This window comes from Camelus ferus, chromosome 7 (assembly GCF_009834535.1).
Source record: "Camelus ferus isolate YT-003-E chromosome 7, BCGSAC_Cfer_1.0, whole genome shotgun sequence".
Classification (NCBI taxonomy): domain Eukaryota; kingdom Metazoa; phylum Chordata; class Mammalia; order Artiodactyla; family Camelidae; genus Camelus; species Camelus ferus.
In genome coordinates this window covers 39,329,403-39,353,833 of record NC_045702.1, presented here as the reverse complement: position 1 = coordinate 39,353,833, position 24,431 = coordinate 39,329,403, and the positions used below count along the sequence as shown (strand labels likewise).

Genomic DNA, 24,431 nt, shown 5'->3' with positions numbered 1-24,431 from the left:
TTTGCTTGCTTGCACAGGGAGCATGTTAGCACCCTCAAGGAAGGCAGTGCTGTGATGTTAGTACTGAATCTTCTATCACCGTATAAATGAGTGGTTTGAGTGGCTTAATGAAGAATTATACTTTATGGTATTAGAGGCTCTACCAATACACCAGCTTACACTTGGTTTGGTTACCTGTATTTCTAATACTTACTAATTTTTGTATGAAATGAAGTATTACTATGCAGTTTAACGTAAAATTGAAATGCGGTATTTTTAACCTCACAAGTCATTTTTTTTAACTTTTTTGTTATGAAAGCTTTTAAGCATAGAGAAAAGTTGGAAGAATAGTAGAGCAAATATTCCACAGATTTTCTTTATATGTGTGTATGGTTTTGCCTATTCTGTTTGAAAGTCAGTTGCAAACATCATGACACTTTACCTCTAAATACTTCAGCATGCATCTCCTAAGAATAAGATCATTCGCTGGAATAACTTCTGACACCATACCACAGCTAAGAGATTTAACTAATACCATCTAATATCCAACCTATGTTCAAATTTCGCCAGTTGTCTCCAGAATTTCTCAGATCTATTCAAAATTTATGGATTGCCTTTGTATGTATTTTCTGAGAAAAGTGATTATAGTCTCAATTCGACCTGTTATAATTCAACGTCCTGGGCCTTTTGTGATGAGTGTACACTGGAAGGTGGTTAGAGGAATTCTAAGGAACCAGTGGTTTTGATCCTAGAAATAAGTGCGACATGGGTTCCATAGGTTCCTTTTTACATCATCGTTTTTGTTTTAATGACTGCATTAAAGTACGTTCAGATTTCATTAATAATAAAGGTAATTCTCTGTGGTATTTACATTTTTCTGTGTATCTCGTAGATACTGTGTTTTTTCACTTGCCACCCAGAAATGGAAATGGAGCCACTGTATATGGTATCTCTTGCTATCGACAAATTGAAGCCAAGGTATAACAGTTAAAATGAACGACAAAAAACACTCACAGATTCCTTAAGTGTTGGTTGCTTAAGATGTAGAATTTGGAGAAATAGAGTCTTTATTTTTCTTATGGTACCTGTGATATTGTTTTTCAATTTTTATAAACTGTAGCTGTTTTCTCTATGGTACCAATTTATTCATATGAATGTTTTTCTGAGTTAACATTGGTGACTCTTTGTATCATATAATATTTTGTACATTGTTTTTAGATAGTGATACCTAAATTTTCCATTTGTCTTCAGAATACTGTATTTAAACTTCATGGTGTCTTTGAATTTTTCTAATCTTTGGTATGTAACTTAGAAAAGTGGAGTGGTAATGTGTTTTTTTTTTTACGGAGCATCCTACAAGTAGTGGAAAGTACTTTCGTGGCTGCAAACTACTCACAAGTTATCTTAACTATCTATAACTAAAATTTTGATCATTCCTAAACTATGTGCCCATGTAATGCCTGACTTACTGTAATAGCTCTTTCCCCCCCTTTTTTTGTGATGGGGGGTACTCTTTCTGAGTAAAAATGTCTTTCCTCTTATGAAATCATTACTACTCTGAAGTAGTGAGAGCTTCTCAGCCTTGGCTGCACATTGGAGCCACCTGGGGAGCTTTAAATATTACGGGTGACCGGGTCCCAACCCTAGAGATTCTGATTTAATGTTCTGGGCATCAAGAGTATTAAAAGCTCTCCAGGTGATTCTAATATGTGGGCAAGAGTGTGAACCACTGCTCTAAAACAATGGTTTTTAATTAGAACTACCTAGAGACTTTTTGAAAATACACATATCTGGCCTTTTCTTCTACAGGCTGAATTAGAATCTTTGGGAGTAGAGCCCAGGCAATTACGTTTTAAAAGCCTCCTCAGGTTAATAATTAACTTAGTAAATCTTTAAAAATTTTTTCTTATAACTTCTATAATGAATATTTTAAACATGCAAATAAATTAAAACAATTGTAAACACATGTATACCCACCATTTCGATTCAACCATTGTTAATGTTCTACCACGTTTGCTCTGTGTATGTATGTGTGTTTCCCTGAACCATTTGCAAGTTAACTGCAGGTGTAAATTCCCGCATACCCAAAGTAGTTAACTACTGTGAAATAACCCACCATGAACAAAGTCTGGAACATAGAACACACAGTAAATGTTTGTGGTTCAAATGAGTAACTGAATTTAAAGATAAAGAAGTCTGAGATAATTGTGCATTTGATTTCTTCATATACTGTTACCCTTACATTAGATGAGATGAATCGAGCTGCTGTCCTTTCTCAGAAATCTGTTCCCTTTACTGCCCCTTATCCCCTGTAAGTTATATAACCATTAGTAAAATTGTTTCTCCAAAGCTGTTGTCATTAACAACAGTTCTTATGCTCTGCATAGACAGCCTTTAAATGACATTTCATACTGCCTGTCTCCCTCACCCCCTGAGTCTGTCCACTCCAGAGTATACTGGGCTTTCCCTTTTCTCCAAGTTTGTCTATCCTCATCTGATAACCAGAGGGATAAACCAGACACCAGAGGGCCCCAGAGCTTAGGAGAAAGCCTCTGATTTCCTTTGAACAAAGGTGAGGCCTGATTGATTAATCCAGTCAAGGTAAAGAGGTAGAAAACAGATTGAGGAAAGACTCTACTCACCACCAGTATATAGTCAGCTGAAGACACTGAGACCCCATGGTTCTCAGGACAGACCCAAGGACATCTCTAGTACACTAGAGTTCCCTCTCAGCCTTATGTGAGGTTGATCGAATTCTTGTTTTCTACTAGCAGAAAACCGCAGAAATCACATGTGGTCATCCTCAGAATCACCGAGGCTTGAGTTATGGCATAGGGCTGGGCTACAGTACAAGTCTGCCAGGAGATACTCCAGCAGCATAGAATAGCCAGCTGAACAAAACTGCTGACGGTTCTTCCACCTCTGGAGAAGCAGGCATTAAACTATCCCCTTCTCACCAGAACAGTAGTCTCTGTGAAGGGGTGTCCATTTTAAAACCAGAAGCAAGGATGACTGATTAGCATTATGCATGTGACAATTTATATATAAATACTTGCATCAGACTGTAAATTCCTCAAGAGTGGAGATTGTCTGTCACTGTTAAATTCCTATTGCCTGCCAGATTCTGGCACATAGTGCTCTGGCTGACACTTACTCGTTCAAAAGTATCTTCTGAGAGTCTCAATAAATACTTAATCTAACTAAACGCAAGACATTTTTTTTCTATATGATTGCTATCGTATGTAGAAAAGCAATGATTTTTAAATATTTCCATGAAATATTTCTAATAATGACTATTTGTTTATAATAGGCATTGAAAGTACGGCAAGCAGATGTCACCAGAGAGACCGTTCAGAAAAGTGTCTGTGTTCTAAGCAAGCTGGTAAGAGACCAAATAACTTGTTAATGTGTTTGTTAAACACTCACGGCAGCTTTTTATTTGAGGATAAAGTATTACTAGAATGAGAGATTTATGAAAACAATGATATATTAAAAATTAGTCAGGGGCTTATTTATGCTCTTGCTTAGTTTTCAACAGGTTTACTCTCATCAGCTCCTCTGCTCAAAACTATGAAAGAGGGAGGAAATCTCTAATAGATCAGTTTGGGGGAAGGTGGTTGACACTTGACCAAAATGAGGTGGCTGGTATATTTCATTTATCCAGTTTTGTTTTCAAGACTCTGGATAAATAATATTTTACTAAAATTCAAAGTATCATAATTACTCAGATTTTATTGGCAATATAGAAGTGCACGGCTCTTTTGCAATGAAGAGTTACATCCTTAACTTGCTCTACAAAAACTTACAATGTTTGAGGAAAGAAAGTGACATAATGAATTGTGCTATAATAGTATTTTTTTTAACATTTTTTATTGATTTATAATCATTTTACAATGTTGTGTCAAATTCCAGTGTAGAGCACAATTTTTCAGTTATACATGAACATACATATATTCATTGTCACATTTTTTTCTCTGTGAGCTACCATAAGATCTTGTGTATATTTCCCTGTGCTATACAGTATAATCTTGTTTATATAATAGTATTTTTTAATTGTTTCTTTGTACAAGTTGATCAGATGCAAGTGTATAATCATTTTAACTTTATTTTTTAAAAAGAAAACATATAACATTTGTTAATTTTCATAGGTCTATTAAACCATTTATGATGTTTCATTTGTATTACTAATGGGATACTAATCTTTACCAGTAAAACCAGATGCCTAGTCTACATGGAGAATATAGTCCCCCAAACCCCCTCATGGGGGAAAAAATCCAGATCTCCATCATGTTGAATCTTAGATCTATATGATTACTGAGTACAAACATTCTGCAATTAACCTAAACCAAAATTGAGAATATTTCATTAGCCTGGTCACCAACAAAACAATGGTTTTGTTTAATTATTCTGAAAGTGTCCAATTTCTTGTATCCGTAGACAATTTAAATGTAGTTTGCTTAGTACTAAGCTTTAAAAAAAAAAGCTTGACTAATAATAATTTAATACTGTGGACCATATAATAAGATTAGTCAGGATATTTCTTTCAAGATAGTATTTTTAAATATAGGGCAAGAATAATCTCTTGGAAAAGGAATGGTTATAAAAGAACCCAATGTGAGAAAACTGGTAGATTACTAATCTGATTCCTGAACACAGTTTCTAGAAGAGTAGCCTGAAAAAATATACACCAGTAGATTAATTTTTTTATACTAGGCTAGACAACCAGAGCATAGGAATGCCAGATAGTAAAGCAGACACATGTTGAAAGGCTTCCTGAGTGATCATTCTTCAAGAACAGTCCTAATAACAGTAAGTGGGATTTATCAAGTGCCTATATGTCAAATATTCTATACCAGGCACTTTTTAGATAGAATTGTCATTTTAATCCACATAAGAAGAGAGGTGATCTAAGTATTTACTGTTCTCATTTTACAAATAAAGATCTATCTCAGAGAAAAGTGTCTCTCATAGACATGTAACTACTAAGTGGTAAGGTTGGGGTGGAAAGCCAATTTTATCAAACAGATAAAACAGACGTGGGGATGGAGAGAACTAGCTTACACAAAAATGTTTGGAGGTGCATAGTGCGTTTTAGTCTATTATATATAAATATAATGATTTTATACTTAGAAATAATGATGTATAAACAGGGATATTAAAGGGCAGAAAACTTTCAGTATTACTTGTTTTAAGTATTTAGAGTATATATACAGCATTACTCTCTGCATCCTAAAAAAGACACAGAAATCAGAAACATCTAGAAATGAACACTAAAAATAAAAGAATGGAAATAATAAAAGAGGGTTTTGAACAGAGAAGTAAGAATTAAGAGATAACTTTGTTCAAATGTATAAAAGAGTATTATATAGAATATTATAGAGGACACAGACTAGTTTTAAGCCTCAAAAGAGGACAAAGTGGAGGAGGCAGGATGAACTTAGATTTAATCATGAATATTCAACTAGATATAAGAACTGAGTGCTGTAAGGATGATTAAAAGTCACCACAAGCTAGCAGAACAGTGCAGAATAACAGTATGTTTTAAATTTTATGATAATAATGGCTAACTTTTAAGTGCTTTCTATATGCCAGATACTCTACTAAGTGCTTTTACCTGTGTTAATTTAATTCTGAGAACAGCCCCAAAAGATGTACTGTCTTTTCATATACCCACGTTCACATCAGCAAGCAGACATAGAGACGTTAAGTGCCCAGAGTTAAGTGGCTGAGTGTCTGGAACATGACCCGGGAAGTCTGCCCACACTGTCAGCCCTGTGCTCTGAGTAGGTCAGGCACTTTACAGCTGCAGCCAGAACTGGAACAGGAAACTTAATAACTTTAGCTATGAATAATAAGTCACCAAAGTTGACGGTAAATAGCTTTTTTCTTGTTCTCTTCAAGTTAAAAAGTTGTGGGGTGTTTGTTTTTTACTATTATCAAACTAATGGTAATTTCTTTTTTTCTTTAAGCCTCTTTATGGCTTACTTCAAGCAAAACTTCAGCTTATTACACATGCATATTTTGAAGAGAAGGATTTTTCCCAAATTTCCATTCTAAAGGTAACCTTATATACCCCTCTATAGATGTGTTTGAAGACACATTCATAAATAAGTATCTCTTTAATATTGTGAAAGATATTTATTAGTTTAAGAAAGACAGTCTTTCTCAAACATAACATTGAAAAGCCAAGGATCCACCCTAAGTGTACAGTTCATACTTACTAAATTTAACCAAACTGTTTAATAATGACTCCAATTGACTATAATATAAATATTTCTGTTAATGGATAATAGCCCTTTTGCTATGATATTGCTTCCTCTACATTTGTTATCTTACTAATACACTGCACAGTATGTTTATATATAAGCCTTCTGGAGCCTAACTCCCATCCCCACCGCCTCCCCACCAAAAAAAAAAAAAAACCAAACAGGAAAACTGCATGACTGTTTTACTGAAGATGGATAGCATGTTTTTCCCAAGTCTGTCATGAATGTATAGAACATGGATGTCTCCTGGATTCCAGGAAGAGAAGGACAGTTAGTTACTTAGCAGGGAGATAGAGGGGAAGTTATCCTAGGAATCCATACCACCATGTGAATGATTCAAGCTCTAAAACAGAGGACGAGAAGGAAGGCTTGCTGGAAACTGGCAAGGTTTCTGAGAGACTTTGCTTGTTTCTAAATATAGGGCCCGGCAAAACTGCCTCAATTAAAGAACCAATTTTTCCCAATTATCATGTTTCAAATGAGTGTCTAAAATGATAGTAAAGTGTTCTAAACTGAGTCTATGTTTTATAGGAGCTCTATGAACATATGAATAGTTCCCTCGGAGGAACTTCATTAGAAGGATCCCAGGTGTATCTTGGTAAGTCACTTTTTTCCAAGTCAGAAGAGTACTTTCATTTCTTTTTGTTTGGCACACTGAGTTGCATGTAAAATCAGAATTACATTTCTATATGGGATATAAATTCTCCAACATTTGATTCTGCTTCTTCCTTAAATATCTTCTTAGTCAGAATTTATATTACAAAGGGTTGTAACATACTTGTACCAAAATTTACAACCATTATCGTATTAGGCAAAGTTCTACTTTTCAGAATAATAATGGAAGTTATTTCTTTCCCTTACATTCATGTTAACTAGGTCAATTCCTTGTCATAACACCAAGGGGAGAGCCACGGAGAGAGATCTGCTTATTAGCTCTTCTCTATTCTAAGATTTTTCAAGTTGGGGGTTTTATGCTATTTTGGCAACCCAGAACATCTGTTGATGTGTTACACACTCAATAAATGTCCTTTTCATGATTTAAAAAAAAAATCTTGATCACATAGTGATTTATGCTTACTCAGTTCCTATTTGAGCATGGAGTAGCCACACTGTAGTAATTTGTAATCCTATGTATAATGTGGAAGCTGGTTAAAAAACTTGTATTCTGAGAATATATTTTTCTGTAGATTAATTTATCTTATCCTATGGCAGATGATCAGAGAAGATTGTGATTCAGAAATAATAGCCTACAGAGTATAGTGACCAAAAACCATGTTTAAATGATTGCCACTGTAGTACAAGCTTCACAATTTCTAACCCTGTATAATTTGTAAGATGTTTGTAGAATGGGGAGGTGTTAGAGCTGCACAGCCACAACCGTAGCCACTGGCACCGTGTGACTATTTACATGTAGGTTAGAATTAGTACAAATTAAATAAAATTTAGAAATCAGTTTGTCAGTTACATTTGCCATATTTCAAGTGCTCAGAGGCCACATATGGCTACTGAATAGGACAATGCAGATTTAGAACATTGTTGCAGAAATTTCTATTGGACAGTGTTGTTAGACTGTTAATGGTATTTGATCAATTCTGATTATATGTATACATAATCAGATATTACATAAAAATTTAAATATTTGCATATTCCTGCTTTTTACATGCCTTTCTTTTGAGGAGGTTAAAACTGACAAAAAATAGGTTGTAGTCACAGCAGCTCTTTTTTTTTTTTTTTTTTTTAACATTATAGGTCTGTCTCCTCGAGATCTTGTGCTTCATTTTCGACACAAGGTATGATACCTTACTTTTACGATGTACTTAATTTATGAAGTTATGTTCATTTAACTGGACAGATTCTATGAGGTGCATGGTCTAATGCAGATTGTGGCACAACCATGTTTTAGTTCTTCTAGAGCCAGCTGTCATAATGATACAAAGTTAAAAGTGTTGGTAGTGCTAGTGTGATAGAAATTTCTAGAAGAATACAAATAGTGTCTGTTTATTTCTGTGCAGGATAGGATACTTTTTCTGTGATCTTTGTAGTTTCAGATTTCATGAAATTAGAGTAGAAAGAAACATGTTTTTAATCTTATGTATGTTGCCCTGAGAGTGAAACATTTTCCAGTAAAATATCTATAGTTCTGTCTTCTGATCTTTATTCTTGAAGTGTTTTGGCTCATTAGGACATATACACCTTGATCATTTACTTAACAGATAAAGTGAGTATCTGCTCTGAATTCTTTGGACATCCAGAAATAAATGGCTTCCTGCCCTTTATGGAGCTTTCAGAGATTTAAGGAGCTTGTTAGAGATTTTAGAGATTCTCAAGTTTTTTGGAGGACACAGATAATATATAATATCTCAGTATAAATTCATCATTTTCAATATATTCTTTAGGCACTATAATATTATTTGTTCAGTGATACATGGTTATGGTTAAGTTTGAGGCAGGGAAAAGACAAATAATAGGCTTCAGTTTCTTATTTAATATAGTGTATTTTTTTTTCTTTTTCAGGTCCTAATCCTGTTTAAACTGATTCTTCTTGAAAAAAAGGTGAAGTTTGAATGGATGGACTCCTTAACATTTATTGATGTTTCTTAAATACTGTATAAAATTAAAACTAATGATAATGTATAAAGTAAGACTTTTTTGGCTATCAAATTGTGGTGGGCTGAAGCACATATTCTTGTCCACTACTATGGAAGTGTAACTTTATACAGTCTATTCTGAGGACAGTTTGATAATATTCAACTGTCAAAATGGTTTTGACTGTATGTAGCAAAAAGCTCAATTTAAACTGACTTAAATAATAAGGAAGTGTATTGACTTACTTCAAACTTAAGAGTAACTGACTGAATAATTCAGTAATTAAGTACTTACATTTTTTCCATCTCTGCTTTACAGTCCACAGTGCTATCTTTATCTTTAGCCTGATTTCCCTTGTAGTGTAGGGTAACTGCCAACAGCAGTTGGGCTATATCTGTCCTCACTTATAACTGGTGGCAGAGGTAATACCTCTTCCCAAACCATTTAATAAGAATTCTTCCCCTCAGTTCCTTTGGGTCTATGAGACCATGTGCCTACCCTGAAGCAATAATTGTTACCAAAGAAATACCTGTACTGTTTGGCTTAAACCTGGGTTCCAGACTACTCTCAAGTACAAAGGGAAAGATTGCCATGATTTTAGATTAAAGATTTACATAAGGAATTCTAAACCAAGGGTCTACATACTGGGCCCTGGCCCACCACCTATTATTATAAATAAAGTTTTATTGAAACAGGGTTGTAGCCATTCATCTGCTTATTCTTTATGGCTGCTTTTGCATATAGTGGGAGAGTTGAGTGGTTGAGACAGAGACCTTATGCCCCACAAAGGAAAAATGCTTTAGTGTTCTCTGACCCTCTATAGAAGTTTGCTGACCTCTGGTTTAGACTAATCAGGAGCCATCCCTGGATCTGAGGCCAGTTTTATATGCCATGTTACTGTGCTCAGCACAGTAGGAGTGAAATGGATGTTGGAGAGTCAGCCATTTAGTGTCCAGTGTGGTTTATTACCGTAAAATGTTTTATCTGTTTGGCCTAGTAACTATCCTCTTAAGAGATTTATTTTCCATAGTTAATCTGAGTTGACACAAAGCTGTATCTAAGAGATTCTACCACAGAATCATTTTTAATAATGAATTATCAGTGAATAACTAAATACTGATTTGTATATAACTCCAAACACCAAAAAAGATTCTGGGTGTTTTCCTAAGTGTTGTAAAGATGTTTCATAGCATATTAAGTGGAAAAAAAGTTGGTCCAGCTACATATCAAGTCTATGATACCCATTTCATAAATGAATATATATTCATTGATGAGGCTGGAAGGAAAGATAGCAACAGTTTGAGAATATAGGCTGTATTTTTAAGAAGGGAATATTTTCTGTGTTACAGCTTTCTGGGTGAATAAGTATTCCTTCTTCAAGCAGAAAAAAAGGAAATTTTAAAAAATGAAACTAACTCTCATGCAATGTTTCAACCTTTTAAAGATTTTACTTGTTGTAAAATACATATAACATAATTAACCATTTTTAAGTTGACAGTTTCATGGTATTAAGTATGTTCGTATTGTGGTATTACTATCCATCCGCAAATAAGTGAAATCAGAGTGTTTGTCTTCTGGTGCTCGGCATATTTTACTTAGCATACCGTCCTCAAGGTTCATCATCACCCATGTACAACAGATGTCAGAATGCCCTTCCTTTTTAGGGATAAATAACATTCCACTGTTTGTACATACCACATTTTATTTCTTCACTCATTGGGCACTTGGGTTGCTTTAGCCTTTTGGCTCTCATGGATAATACTGACTCTCATGAATGTGAGTGTATGTATGTCTTTTCAAGACTTTGCTTTCAGTTTTTTGGAATATATATGCAGAAGTAGTATTTACGCTGGATCACATGGTAGTTCTATTTTTAATTTTTTGAGGAACTGCCATATTTTCCACAGCAGCTGCATCATTTTATCTTCCTTCCAAGAGTGCACAGAGTTCAATTTATCCACATCCTCTCTGGCACTTGTTATTTTCTGTTTTTTTTTATAGTAGCTATCCTAATAGATATAAGGTGGTATCTCCTGGATTTGATTTGCATTTTCCTAATGGTTAGTTATATTGAACACCTTTTCATGTGCTTATGGGCCATGTGTAGATCTTCCTTGAAACAATGTCTATCTGAGTCCTTTGCCCAATTTTAACCAGGTTGTTTGGTATTTTTGTTGTTGAGTTGTAGGTTTCAAACTTTTTATTGTAACCCATAATAAAAAATGTTTTTCATTGCAACCTAGAGCACACCTGATTATATGTATCTGAAACAAAAGTTTTGCAAAATAATGCTTGGCCTATCCACATGGAATAGCATTTATGATCAAGTAAACTATTTAATGCGACAAATCACAGGTACACCCTAATTTTATATTGATTTGTAAAAGATAAGGATATTCTTTGATGCAACACTTTCTCTGTTGTTGCAAAGCACTTTTTATATAAGCAGTAGGTAAGGAGAGCATAGATGGTTGCGGGTGCTGTGCTCTATTAAATATCACTTAGTGCCACTCAATGATTTTTGCTTTGCTTGTTTGATTTGTGCTTGTTTTTTCAACTAATTTAATTATTACCGGTGATAGTTTTAGTGCAATGTCTAACTGACATTGTCTATGTCTAACTCTGTCTCAGATTAATTTTTTCTCAACTTTTATTCTGAAAAATGTCAAACCTACAGGCATTGAATTGATAGAATGATATATAATGAACACTTTGACACCCTTCATCTGTATTCACAAATTAACATTTTGCCACTTTTGCATTGTATTGTTTTCTGTGTATTCATTTCCCCCAAATCATAATAATTTTAAGCTAATTTTTAGACACCATAGTACTCTAGAATATATTTCTTAAGAATAAGAGTATATTCCAAAAAAAGAATAAGAGCATATTCCTACATAATCAAAATTCCTTTTTCACGTTTAAGAAATTTAACATTGATACAATAAATGAGATCTAAAATACAATCCATTTTCAGATTTCCCCAGATGTCATAATAATGTCCTAGAGCTGGTTGTTTTTCTTAATCTGGGGACCAAGCATCATTAATTGCATTGTTAGCTCCCTTTAATCTCAAAACAGTTCTACCACCTCACTCTTTTTTTGTTTCTCTTTGTTTTTCATGACATTGGCCTTTTTTTTTTTTTGGAGTCCAGATTAATTGAATTTAAATATTAGCTTTATCTGATTGTCTTCTTGTGGCTAGTTTAAGATCAAACTTTTTTTGGCAAGAATACTATGCAGGTGGTGGTGTGTCCTTCTCAGGGCGTCACATCAGCAGGCCCCATAACTGTTTGTACTGTTATTGGAGATGTGAAGTTTGATCATTTAATTAAGGTGGTGATTGCCAGGTTTCTTCATATTAAAGTACTTGCTTTTCCCTTTGCAATTAATAGGTAATCTGTAGGACAGTAAATTTTAAGCCATGTGAATATCCTATTGCCCGACAACCTTTCACAATAGTTTTAGCGTCCACAGAAAGTTTTTCCTGAGCCATGGTGGATACTTGGTGATTTTCTGATTCTATCATAAATCCTATGTTTATGAGCTGTTATACTTCTGTAAAAGAAGAGCTTTCCCCTTTCTTCTCTCCTCTTTTTCTTTTTCTTTTTCTTTTTTTCAGTTATCATTGCAGACTCATGGATTTTCTAATTTAATTTTGATTGAATCTGTTTCAGGTTCTTTTTTATATTTCTCCAGTGAATAAATTGGTGGGTGCCCTGATGACTGTATTATCCCTTTTTCCAGGTAAGAGGGTAACAGTTTCTACTCTTTCTTTTTTTTTTTTTTTTTTTTAACTTGTACTGAATCTTTTGAATGATAGAAATTTTGAAGGATAAACTGGTTAGGGTTATCTTTCTACTTTAATATGACATTTTCACTTTGGCAATAATTTTTCTCTCTTTTGTCCAATATTTTCTTCTTTAAATTAAAATTTGTGGAGGCATAGCTTATTAAAATTTTTATAGGAAAGTCCCACTATTTAGAGCAGAATATGCATCTCTTATCTTCTTCTACCTAATATTATAAGCCAAGCTGTTCTCCAATATTGTATGTTTTAGGCATGATTGAACATGGTCTCAGTGACTGTTCTCAGTATAGACCCCGAAAGAGTATGTCTGAAGATGCTGGGCTTCAAGAAAATAATCCCCCTGCAGATGATTCTGTTTCAATGCCTGACATTTCAAATACCAACTTGGGAACTGTCAAGAAAATCATGACGGAAAACCACCAAGGAGATGCTGCCATCAAGACTGAAGAACCTTTGTTCCAGGTAGAAGATGACAGCAGTGAAGGACAGGAACCCAATGATACCAATCAATATTTGAAACCTCCTTCTCGCCCATCTCCAGAGTCTTCAGAAAGTGACTGGGAGACCTTGGATCCTAGTGTCTTAGAGGACTCCTTGAAGGAAAGAGAACAGGTAGAGTCAGAACAGACAAACTCATTTCCAAAGGAATCTTTGCCCTCAGACAGTCCTCCGATTACTGTTCAACCTCAAGCGAATATGGGCCAGGTCGTCCTGATACCAGGGCTAATTTCCGGGTTGGAAGAGGACCAGTATGGCATGCCCTTGGCCATCTTCACAAAGGTAAAGTTTCATTCCTTTATTAAGGCCCTTAAGGATCTGACAAAATCCTTTTAAAGTTTAACTTTTAGTATTGAACACATTTTCAGTCTCAAAATTTTTCTTGAGAACTATAAAATACGTACCAGATGTAGTGCTGTGGCATCTGTGACCATAATGTAAGGCTACAGGGAATTAATTCAGGGGGTTTTGATTGCAAAGAGTTTGGAAACTATGAGGTCAGAAATCACTGAATTTTGTCTGTTTCTAATTATTCAGGTCTATCTGTGAAAAAAAGATGAACTGAGAAAGCCCAGACAGAGAAGGCCTTGATTACATTTATTGAATGTTTATTAAAATAGTCTAATTCCATAAGCTATAATTTATAAAAAAAAATGCTTAGATGGCTAACTTTATTAATATTAGTACCCCTCGTAAGTATAATACAGCATTTTGGTTAATTTGCCCTAAAAACTATTTTTTAACCTTTTTATTGAAAAAAACCATTCAAAACGTATTTGTGATTTTTTTTAAAAATAACTTAAACACAATGTAGTAAGTCAAGATTGAATATTTGATTCAGTACCTTATGTCCTAGGATATCATTTTTTTTTTAAATTTTTTAAATTTGGGGGGAAGGAGGTAATTAAGTTTATTTTTTGTTTATTCATTTATTTTTTTTTAATGGGGGTACTGGGGATTGAGACTGACACCAGGACGTCGTGCATGCTAAACATGTGCTCTGCCACTGAGCTGTACCCTCCCCCCAGCATATCATTTCTTTTTTTTTTCCATTCTTTTGCTTTTCTTTATTGTTTCATCATACATGTATGTATCCCTAAGCAATAAATGATTTAATTTTGCTTTAACAAACTTCACGTAAACGAAAGTAAACAGCAGATATTTTTATGCAACTTGCTTTTTCACTCAATTTTTACTTGAGTTTTATCCATGTTTACACACATAATTATACTTCATTCGTTTTCATTGCTATTTAATAGTAATCCGTTCTAGGAATATATCACAATTTACTCACTCATTCTCCTGTTTATGGATATCTGCCTTGTTTCTTGTGTAAAATTCCTAACCTCAACATAGGCTTACACAGTTTTTAAATATTCAGGGTAACCATATCATTTCTTAATGTAAGTAATAAGATTCTGGAAGCTGCATTGGGATCTTTTGGCTTTTTTCCTTCTCCTCAAAGGAAACTACTTATTTTATTGCCATTCGTAAATTATTTTTCAAAATGGAGCAAAAGAAAAGAAATGCCATTTCATTTTTCAGTCAGCGAGTATTTACTGCCTTCATATATTTTGGGTATTATACTAGATTCTAAATTCTTACATCCATGGTTTTGCAGTCTGCCATGAAAGAGAGATACATCTTTCTGGTAACTAGAATGAAGATTTATGTTTTTCTTTAAATACCTTCCTTTATGCCTGAAGCAAAACTTTATATGAAAAAACATGGATAGTATTGACTTGAACAGGTGTTTCTTCTCCACTGTACAATAAATTATTTCTGAGTTTATCCAGTTTTACAAATAAGTACTTGCTCCACATCAGTGTTGCCAAATAATTAACAGAAAATGCTGTCTTTGTTCATATTGTGGCCTGTTGGGGAAGCTGAAATTATCCTAATTGGTTTCATGGTTAAACTAATGCACAGGATCTTAAAACTGGGATTTAGGAGCCTGGGGAGAAAACTCGGGGCTCTCAAACTATCGAGTATAGTCAGTAGCCACAAGTATATTGGGTTTTCTGAACTCACGTGGGCGTCAGAACTGCCTATACTTTTTGAAGCCCTTACTTTGCTGCTTCATCCACCCACTCTAATTTTTATCGCTGTGGAAAATCAAGAGGGAGACTAACGTGAGGAGGATTTTATTTTTGTCTGCAAGGTTGCTCAATTAAAGAAAGCAATGTAAGTGTATTTTGTGTGCTGTTAATAAGCTGTGTTTGGCAGAATATTTTCTTTGTGTGCATTATGCCAGTACTGAATATATGATGGGCTTACCACCATCATTATGACAAGTTAAACATTTTTCCTTTTGGTTTTATGTATTTTTATGTAATAATTAAAATCTAACTTGTATAATCACATCTTCAAGTACAATTTCATGTCAGTAACTTTGGAATATGAAATATACTTAAAAGTGAATTGTCTTTAGGCTTTTTTTTCCTCCTGAAGATCTTAAAATGCTTGTACAGAGGAATTGGTTAGCAAAACATCTTGAAAAGTCATTTCAAAAATAGCCATAGAGAAGCTTGGATGCCTGGACAATATTGCTGAAGAAGGATAGTAAGCTTTGAAGAGAATAAAGCTGACTGGTCCCCTGACTCAGTTAGCATATGAATAAATGGAAACGCATTTCTTCATAATAAAAGTTTTGTCTGGAGAGATTCCCCAGCTCCAGATTTCCAATCTTCTCTCTGGTACTTGAAGTTGATGACGCATTTCTTGTCAATCTTAGAGATGAGGCTTATTATATAAACACTGTAGATACCAGATTCTAAAATATGCTTGAACTGAGAGCTGATTTAGGAATGTAGGGAAGAAAAATGAGGTGCTGAGGGAGAGGAGATGGGACTGGCGGCCACTTTGGGGAGGATACCATGGGGTGAAGGGAAGGGAATGAGAGAACCAAAGGAAAAAGAAGAAAATTAGAAAATGTACCTGTGTAATATGTCCGCTCTGCTGACTGTACCTCTTTATAACCAGAGAAAAGTTGGAGAATGAGGGAAATGGGGGAAAAATAAAAAATTATGTATATATATAATTTGTTAAGGAATGTATTTTTCCATATTTTTAAGAACTTTAAACTATTGATTTTTTAGAAAACATACTTCATAGTTTTCATGTGGTTATAGACTTAGCCAAGAATTCCATTGTTGATAATAGACCTTTCTTCTGTAATAGAATCAATTGTGAATGTAATACTATGAGTAATTAAATTATCTTATTACTATTTTGCAACATAAATCTTTTGTAATAATTTTCTTTATCAAGAAAGATTCTCAGTCCTCTTTGTGGGGAATGGGGTATTCTGGGGTCCATATCAAGTTTGAAAGAGTATTCAATATGATAGTATTTATGTTTAGAAACAGGTGGTAGGGAAGGGGAACCTGTTGTTTTTAATACACAAAGTAGAGCGTGACCTGTGAGCATGACCATCTGTTTGATTCTGAATGAGGAGCAGTGTTCCTTTCTGCCTTTAGTCACAAGAGGGTGTAGGTTGAGAAGCGCTATATACTGAATATGTCTAATGCGTAGACGTGGATTTATTTTTGCTGCTTCTATTAGTTGGCCTTGTATAGAGCAGAGGAAGGCATTGTTAAACAGAGGAATAAAACCAGGTTACCAGGCCTACATTCCAACTTTTACAAGTCTTCCCAACCACCTGTTAGTACAAGGCACATCCAAGATGCAGTGAAAATGTGAAGCAGCGGAAAGGGGTCTCTTGCCCTCAGAGAAGTTCATCTCATCATGGAAACAAGACGTTATTCAGATAACTATAGTTCAGTGTTTTTATTTTGTTTGTTTGTTTGTCTTTTAATAAAAGTGATAAGTAAAAAATAAGTAAAGCTGTCATCAAATTTGATTGAAAACAAATTCAAGGGTCTGGCAAGTCTGCCCTCCTGGCTTCTTCACACATAGATTGTTCCACTTGTTGGAAGTCTGTCTTGATTTAAAATCTTTCAGCAGAAATTCCATTTCCTCCTCCTGTGCCTTATTCCAGTGTTAACACTTTGTTCTCAGGAAATACGCTGCTTTTTGTACAATTAACTACCTGCTGTGGTTTGGTGGTTTAACTATAATTTTCAGGGCAGTGGTATTTTCAAATGCAATTCAAATGGAAATTAATTAAATGCACAACTACTGCCCATATCATTTTTGCTTTAAACGTTTACTAGCAAATATCTTGGAATATTGTTACATAATTTTTAACAATTGGACAGTAAAACGTGATATGCGGTGCTTTGCTCTTCCCATAATAGTACTTTGGTGGTTATGTGTAAATTCATGTTTTTAATTTTACTGGGAGAACTTAACAGCTTTCTATTAAACAACACAGACTTTTTAATGGGCTCAATACTTTACTTCCTCAGTGAAAAAATCTAGTTTGTTAGTTACTGTGGAGGCTTTTAAGTTTAACTCAGAACAGAGTGGTGTCAAGTAAGACAACCTTTCATGCTAGACCACCTTGCCAAGATTTGACCATTCATGGAGGTTAGCAATTAACTGGACTTAATACTATCAAGACCTATGGTTATTATTATTGGAATTTTTTGGTAGGGAGTCAAAACTCAGCTGCGTTAGGGATGGCATGGAGGTGGGAATAAACAGGGAGTTTCTTTTTCTCCTGTTAGCTCTCTAGTCTTTAAGAGAGACATGGCTCTTCCCTTACTTGTCTGATATTTTCTGTTGCTCTTGTGCTTCCTAGGGATATCTGTGCTTGCCTTACATGGCACTGCAGCAGCATCATCTTCTCTCTGATGTCACCGTCCGGGGATTTGTTGCTGGAGCTACTAACATCCTTTTTCGACAACAGAAACACCTCAGCGATGCCATTGTGGAAGTAGGTTTACCTAAGAGTGCGTGTCCTTGACACTGCTGGTCACTGTTTTCCTTTCTTAAATAGAATTTGGGGCATAGTAATAACACTAGTAGTGATAACAATTGCTTCCTTTGCCAAGCATTCTAAGCGCTTTAGGTGTATGAGCTGATTTAATTTTCATAACAGCTGTGAGATCAGGATTGTTATTGTCCATATTATACCTGCAGAAGCTAAGGAACCAAGAGAACAAACAGCTAGTAAATGGATGAGCCAGGATTCCTGCCCAGGCAGGCTGGTCCTCCTACAATCTCACAATTAAAATGCATTTATTGTTTTAAAACTTTAAATATTTCAAGCCTTTTTAACATGCCCCTGATATCAAGAAGAAGGAGCTAGAGATAATAAATATTTGATATCTTATCGATATGTAAGTTTGTTCAATTTTATAATTAAAAGTAACTTTTTCAAAAAGAAGGGTGGATTTCAGCCATCCTAAGGTTTTCGTAGTTTCTAACAGAGAGTACCAAAATGTGCTTCCTGGGGAAATGTTTATAATATAATAAAGGAAAAATCTGGGATTCAGAGCTATATGTGCTATGATCCCAGTTTTGAAGACAAAAAATAACACACCTACCTTCCAAGGCAGGAGGATACAGATGGAAGGACCACAGACTTTTCTCAACATTACTGATTACATTCTAGTTCGAAAGTCAGCTGGCAAGTTCCTGGGTATTTGTTTTATTATTATACTTCAAAATTAACCTGTAAGTTACCTATATTTCTTTGTATATCATGTTACATAATAAAAATATTCCAAAGTATCTGTGATATCAAAGGAAAAACTTTTAAGAATTATTTAATTATTTGTATTTATATCTGGTTGTGTGATAAAAAGTGATTTTTACTATACAATTCTATATTTCCAAAATATTTACAGTCAACCAGGATTACTTTCATAATTTAGAATTGAATATTTGTGCATATATTTTCTAAAAACAGAAAATGAGCATTTTTTAAATAGTGAAAAACAACTTCAGTGTGAAAACCTGCTCTTTTGTTAGACTCACCTTTTGAGAATGCTGTTATTCATATTTTTTATTTCCAGCTCCAACTTCCCAGTAGTTACTCTTTAAAGTGTGGCATGGATATCTGACTTGTACCTGGGTACCCTCTAGGTAGAAGAAGCTCTGATCCAGATCCATGATCCAGAACTCAGGAAGCTGCTTAACCCAACCACTGCAGACCTAAGGTTCGCAGATTACCTAGTGAGGCACGTGACTGAGAACCGGGATGACGTCTTCCTGGATGGCACGGGCTGGGAGGGAGGTGACGAATGGATCCGAGCCCAGTTTGCAGTCTACATCCATGCACTGCTGGCTGCCACACTGCAGTTAGGTAAGGAGCACACAGCCACTTTCTTATTTTGTAACACTTATGATTTGAATGACATAAGAAATACATTTTCATTATAGAAAATTAGCTGTCACTCCCTCATACAGAAATAACTACTCTTAGCATTTTGAGTACTTTATATCCTTCTAGACCTTTTTCTATGTATGTGTTTTCGATTTTAGTTTTGTGGTATTCTTTTTACATTGATCCCATTTTTCGTGTTTTTTTAAACTTAATTTTTTCTTTATAACAGAAGCATATATCAAGAGAGTAAACACAAATCTTTCACTTTTACATAGCTGCTTAGTGTTCCACCATATGGAACCATATGTCAGTATTTGAGAGCAATATATAAACAATGCTTACATGTTTTTAAGGTATATAAAAGAAAAACAGAGAAGTATAAAAAACAAACCACTGGAAATCACAGTCTAAGTGATTAAAGCTTCAAATTTATTCCCCATCCTAAGACGCATTATTCCTGTTAAATGGTTAAAATGGAACAGGTAAATGTAGAATCACTCCTGTATTAAAATTATCTCATTCCCCATAGACAAGAATACATACAAAGAGCAAATGAACTCTGCAGTGAGATTTTACACTATGGACAACTATCACCCCAGTCACTTAACAGATATTCCAGTAGATTTGGTGGTGGTATTGTTAAAAGAATGTAGAGCTTTTGTTTCTTCTTCTTTTCAATTATCTGTCCATTTTTTTAAGTGTGGTGAAATCCACATAACCTAAAATTTACCGTTTCAGCCATTTGTAAGTATATAGTTTCTCAGTGGCATTACATACATTCACATTGCATTTAACCCACCACTACCATCTCCCGGGTTAGTTCTTCGCATTGTAAATATAGTTTTAAACCCAGGCTTCCAGCATGTTCTTCATTTGTTAAGGAAAGCTACAGAGCGGTTCCTTATTTGTTAATGGGATTTTTTTTTCCTTTTAATGTCTGCCTATTCTACAGTTGTAGTAGCCAAGTCACCAAAATTAAATCTCTAACCCAGAATCATTCAGTTACCTAGTAAGAAAACCCCAGTCTCCACCAGTCATGTGGCTTCCTGAGTAATTAATCCACTTCTTAAAAATATTTGCCCAAGTAGCGGGACACTGAAAAATAATACGTAGTAGCTGACTTTGGCGGGGGTTGGGGGGGCATTTAACATGCACACATAACATCTCACTCATTTCATCCTTACAGCAATCCTAGAGGTAGACACCTTGTCCTCCTCATTTTACAGAGGAGAAAGTGAGGCACAGAAAGGTTAGATAGCTTGGTCTGCCATTTGGTAAGAGGCTGAGCTGGGATTTAAACCTTAGTAATCTGGCTCAAGCCCATGCCATTAAAGGAAATTCAGCCCAGTGAGCTGTTTGAGGAATCTGTTCTTAAAAGAACTTCCTTATGCTGCATGTGGAACCGCGTATGTCCTTCTCTTCCTCTCCCAGCAACAGAAGTTACATGTTTCACCTTCAAAGCAAGCAACTTGCAACTAATATATGAAGCAATAGCCATTTGAGTCAGTTCTCCAAACCTCCTCTATTTTTCCGAGTAGAAGAAACACTCTGCATTGAAGCTTTCCCATGATCATGATAAAGCCAAAAAGTTTCAAGCGCTAAATATGAAAATCCTTTGTTATTTTAAGTATTTTGACAGTGAACTACATGGAAACTCAAGAATGAGTTTCACCAAATAGTAAGACAAAGAAGAGAAAGTAGTGGCAAAAAAGAAGCAGTTTTCTTTCTAATCTCTTTTCTTAGAAAAATGACATTTGTGAAAAGATAAAAAGAAGCCCTAGTTACTTACTCATCTGTATACATCAGTACTTTACTCACTGTTCAGCTTGTAGTTTTTATTATTATTTTATTTGGGGGGGTGAATAATTGAGTTTGTATTTATTTACTTATCTTTAATGGGGGTACCGGGGGTTGAACCCAGGACCTTGTGCTTGCTAGGCATGCACTGTACCACTGAGCTGTACCCTCCCCACTAGCCTGTAGCTTTTAATAAATACTATGCCTCCTTGTCTTGGTAAGGAGAACATGGAAATATTTTGGAGTCATAAGGAGCCTTAGAAAATACCTGGCTCTGCCCTCCTGTTTGCCAGTACGAAGAATGATACTCTAAGTGATAAAGTGACTTAACCAAAGGCCAAATAGCTTCTTAACAAAATTTCTGGATTTAGATCCAAGTTTCCTGACATCTTATAGGCTGTCTCCCCAAAAGAGCAGGGGGACAGGGATAATAAAGCTGTTCCTTTACCCTTTTTGGTTGTTAATCTTCACATCCCTGACTGGTTACAGTCCAGCTCAACTTTCAGATATTTACTTGACAGATAATGAAAAGATACTATCGGACTATGGGACGACCTTTGTTACAGCATGGAAGAATACTCACAACTACAGGGTCTGGAACAGCAACAAGCATCCAGCACTTGCAGAAATAAATCCGAAGTAAGCACACCCTCTGAAGGTTGACGTACATTAAAATGGTTGACTTCCTAAGAGTACCACGTAAAGAGTACCATGTAAAGAAAATCATATCTTAACTGATGATACTGTGAATATGTTCAAGAATCTCCTTAAGTAAAGTTGTTTAAAAAAAAAAAAAAAGGCTCCCAGGTGCAGAGAAGCAGCTGAAAACTGCTCCCCTATTCACACTTCTTAGCCAGCAAGCACAAGGTATTTTGGAAGCACTAACATTTCTTCCATCTTCTAGCATAATTCAGAGATGAAGTCCTGGCACGTGGGGATGCTCACACATCATAGTCCTTCCCTCCTGTTTCCTGGATCTGTGCCGTAGCAGAATGGTCAAGCAAGATAGAAGCCTTGAGGGAAATACCACTGGTTAAAACTGAGAGGCTGTTTTAAAACATGAAGTGTGAACAACCAAAGTTGATATTTGAATTCCTAGATACGCAGTCAAATCCGATGCAGTTTCCATATCAGATTCTAAGGTCCAGCAAAACTTAATACCTGACATAATATCAAATGCTGACTGGACAAAGACTTTATTCCGTGAAAGGCATTTAAACGTGCTGTGAAATTGGGACCATTAAGAAATAATACCATCTTTGCGTAAATGGGCAGGTAGAGTTGAAGGAGATCAATCTGATAAAATTGTACATCCTGGGAACTTATTTTCTCAGTTAAAAGGTTAAAATGTTTGATTTTTTTTTATGATACAAGCATATACTCAACGTTTGTTTTCTTTTGTATTTTAAACTTCTTGGTGAGAATCAAACAAAAATCAACTTTGTATTGACTACTATATTTGTTTGGGAACTAGGGTTAACTTGGCTCGACTAGGGGTGTGATTTAAGTGGTTCTAGAGAGGGTACTCCCTCTCCCCACACACACAATCCAGAAAATTAAGTCTTAGCAACTTACAGAAGGATCTGTAAGGATGATGTGGTTCAGCAGGCTATGGGAGAACATGTCTACAAAAATTTGTATCTATCAAGAAAAAATGACTAGGTTCAGCACCAATTTTGGTTAATTTAATCCTCATACTGGGCTGTAGCAGAAACCTATATTGCCATTTGAATGTGGTAAAAACATAGAGAATTAAAAGACAAAAACCTCTTAATGGTATTAAATGAAAGAGCTAAGAGTTCAGTGTTCTCCCTCACTAACCACAAGGTCTGTGTCCTAAAGAGCGATGAAGAGAAACAGATGTGAGTTTGTTTGCCTGGTGGCACTGAGGCGGTGCTAGGGACAGAGTCCGCAGCACAACAAGCCGCCGGCTGGCCAGGCTCCTCCCCAGGGCTCTGACTGATAACCTAGTCAGCTCTTTACCTGGTCGCTGCATCCACTGTATGCCTTATAACTGAACCAGCTCAACAGATTTTAATGCAGATTCATATAAGATTTAGCTGGAATGTGTTTTAAAGGATAGTAAAACAGTACTTTTAAGACTGTGTAAATAAATTGAGGTTATTTCAGTTGAAGAGAAAGCTAAAGAAGGACCAGAAAAAGTAAGTAGGGAAATTACACAAGTATGATAGTCAGCAGATTTTCAATATTTTCACCAAATTAAAAACAAGAAATGGTAGTCTTAGATTGTCATCAGGGGTTATAATTTAGACATATATTCAAAACTAACTGTAAGATTTGAGATCTGTGATACCCTTTCTTAAACTAACGACCAGAGAAGGCAGTCTTCTCTGACTTCCCTTAATAAGCAGCAGGCATAATTCTTACTTCAGACACAGCCTTTGCAGGAATCAAGAATGATTAACTCATCTCTTAATTCTTTCAATTGGCAATTCAGGAATCCAGAAAAAGAGAGGTGGTTACATACACTTAGTATGGTGAAAAAAGAAATTTATTGTCATTTTAAAAGTCGCAAATAATATTTTGATATTTTAATAAGTGGCTATAAATTTTATTATGGTCACCTTCTTTGTTAGACATTGACAGAGAGACCCCCAAGTATGAGATATGAATTTGAATGCTCACTGACTCCTTTTATAGTATAACTGATCAAATTGCTTGATTTTTGTATATACTTTTCATCTTTTGTGAGTGTGTATGTGTGTGTGTGTGTATATATATTTAGTTTATAATTTATATAAATACATTTATATTTAATGGAGGCACTGGGGGTTGAACCCAGGATCTTGTACCTACTAAGAACGTTGTCTACCACTGAGCTATTTATTGCCTTCCCCACTCCCTTTTGTATATTTTTAAGATGTACATTTCAAGTTACTTTTCTTATAAAACGTATAGATTTTACTGATCCATTTACAAATCTTCCTATGACCAATAGCACATATTTATAAGATGGCCAGAATCTGTTCACAGCTGAGGCCAGAGTCAGTGAGCCTGACTATGCCAGGAGCTTTTTTTTAAAATGTTGGTGCTTGGGCCCAACCCCAGGCCAGAAAAATAAGAACATTAGGGTCGCACTTAGACAAACCAGCCCCACCCAAGAAAAAAGCACACCTATTGTACAAACAAGGAAATAAGTTCAGAAGGGTTCCCATAACTGTAAGTGGAGAGCTGTGATCAAAGCCCCGTTTCCTATACCACGTTCGGAGCACCACCACCCGGCTCAGTCACCCCCGCA

At 35.3% G+C, this 24,431-nt stretch overlaps 1 protein-coding gene across 1 annotated transcript in view; it reads left to right on the top strand.

Moving 5' to 3' along the window:
- AVL9 (AVL9 cell migration associated) overlaps positions 1-24,431 on the top strand; it is a 46,534-nt gene that overhangs the window by 14,562 nt on the left and 7,541 nt on the right. Inside the window, exons 3-13 of the mRNA XM_032483761.1 lie at positions 872-957; positions 3,290-3,361; positions 5,949-6,038; positions 6,777-6,843; positions 7,995-8,035; positions 8,760-8,798; positions 12,509-12,578; positions 12,893-13,422; positions 17,846-17,980; positions 19,135-19,354; positions 21,694-21,811. Of these exons, the coding sequence (XP_032339652.1) occupies positions 872-957; positions 3,290-3,361; positions 5,949-6,038; positions 6,777-6,843; positions 7,995-8,035; positions 8,760-8,798; positions 12,509-12,578; positions 12,893-13,422; positions 17,846-17,980; positions 19,135-19,354; positions 21,694-21,811 (1,468 nt within the window). The remainder of the gene's footprint in view (positions 1-871; positions 958-3,289; positions 3,362-5,948; positions 6,039-6,776; positions 6,844-7,994; positions 8,036-8,759; positions 8,799-12,508; positions 12,579-12,892; positions 13,423-17,845; positions 17,981-19,134; positions 19,355-21,693; positions 21,812-24,431) is intronic.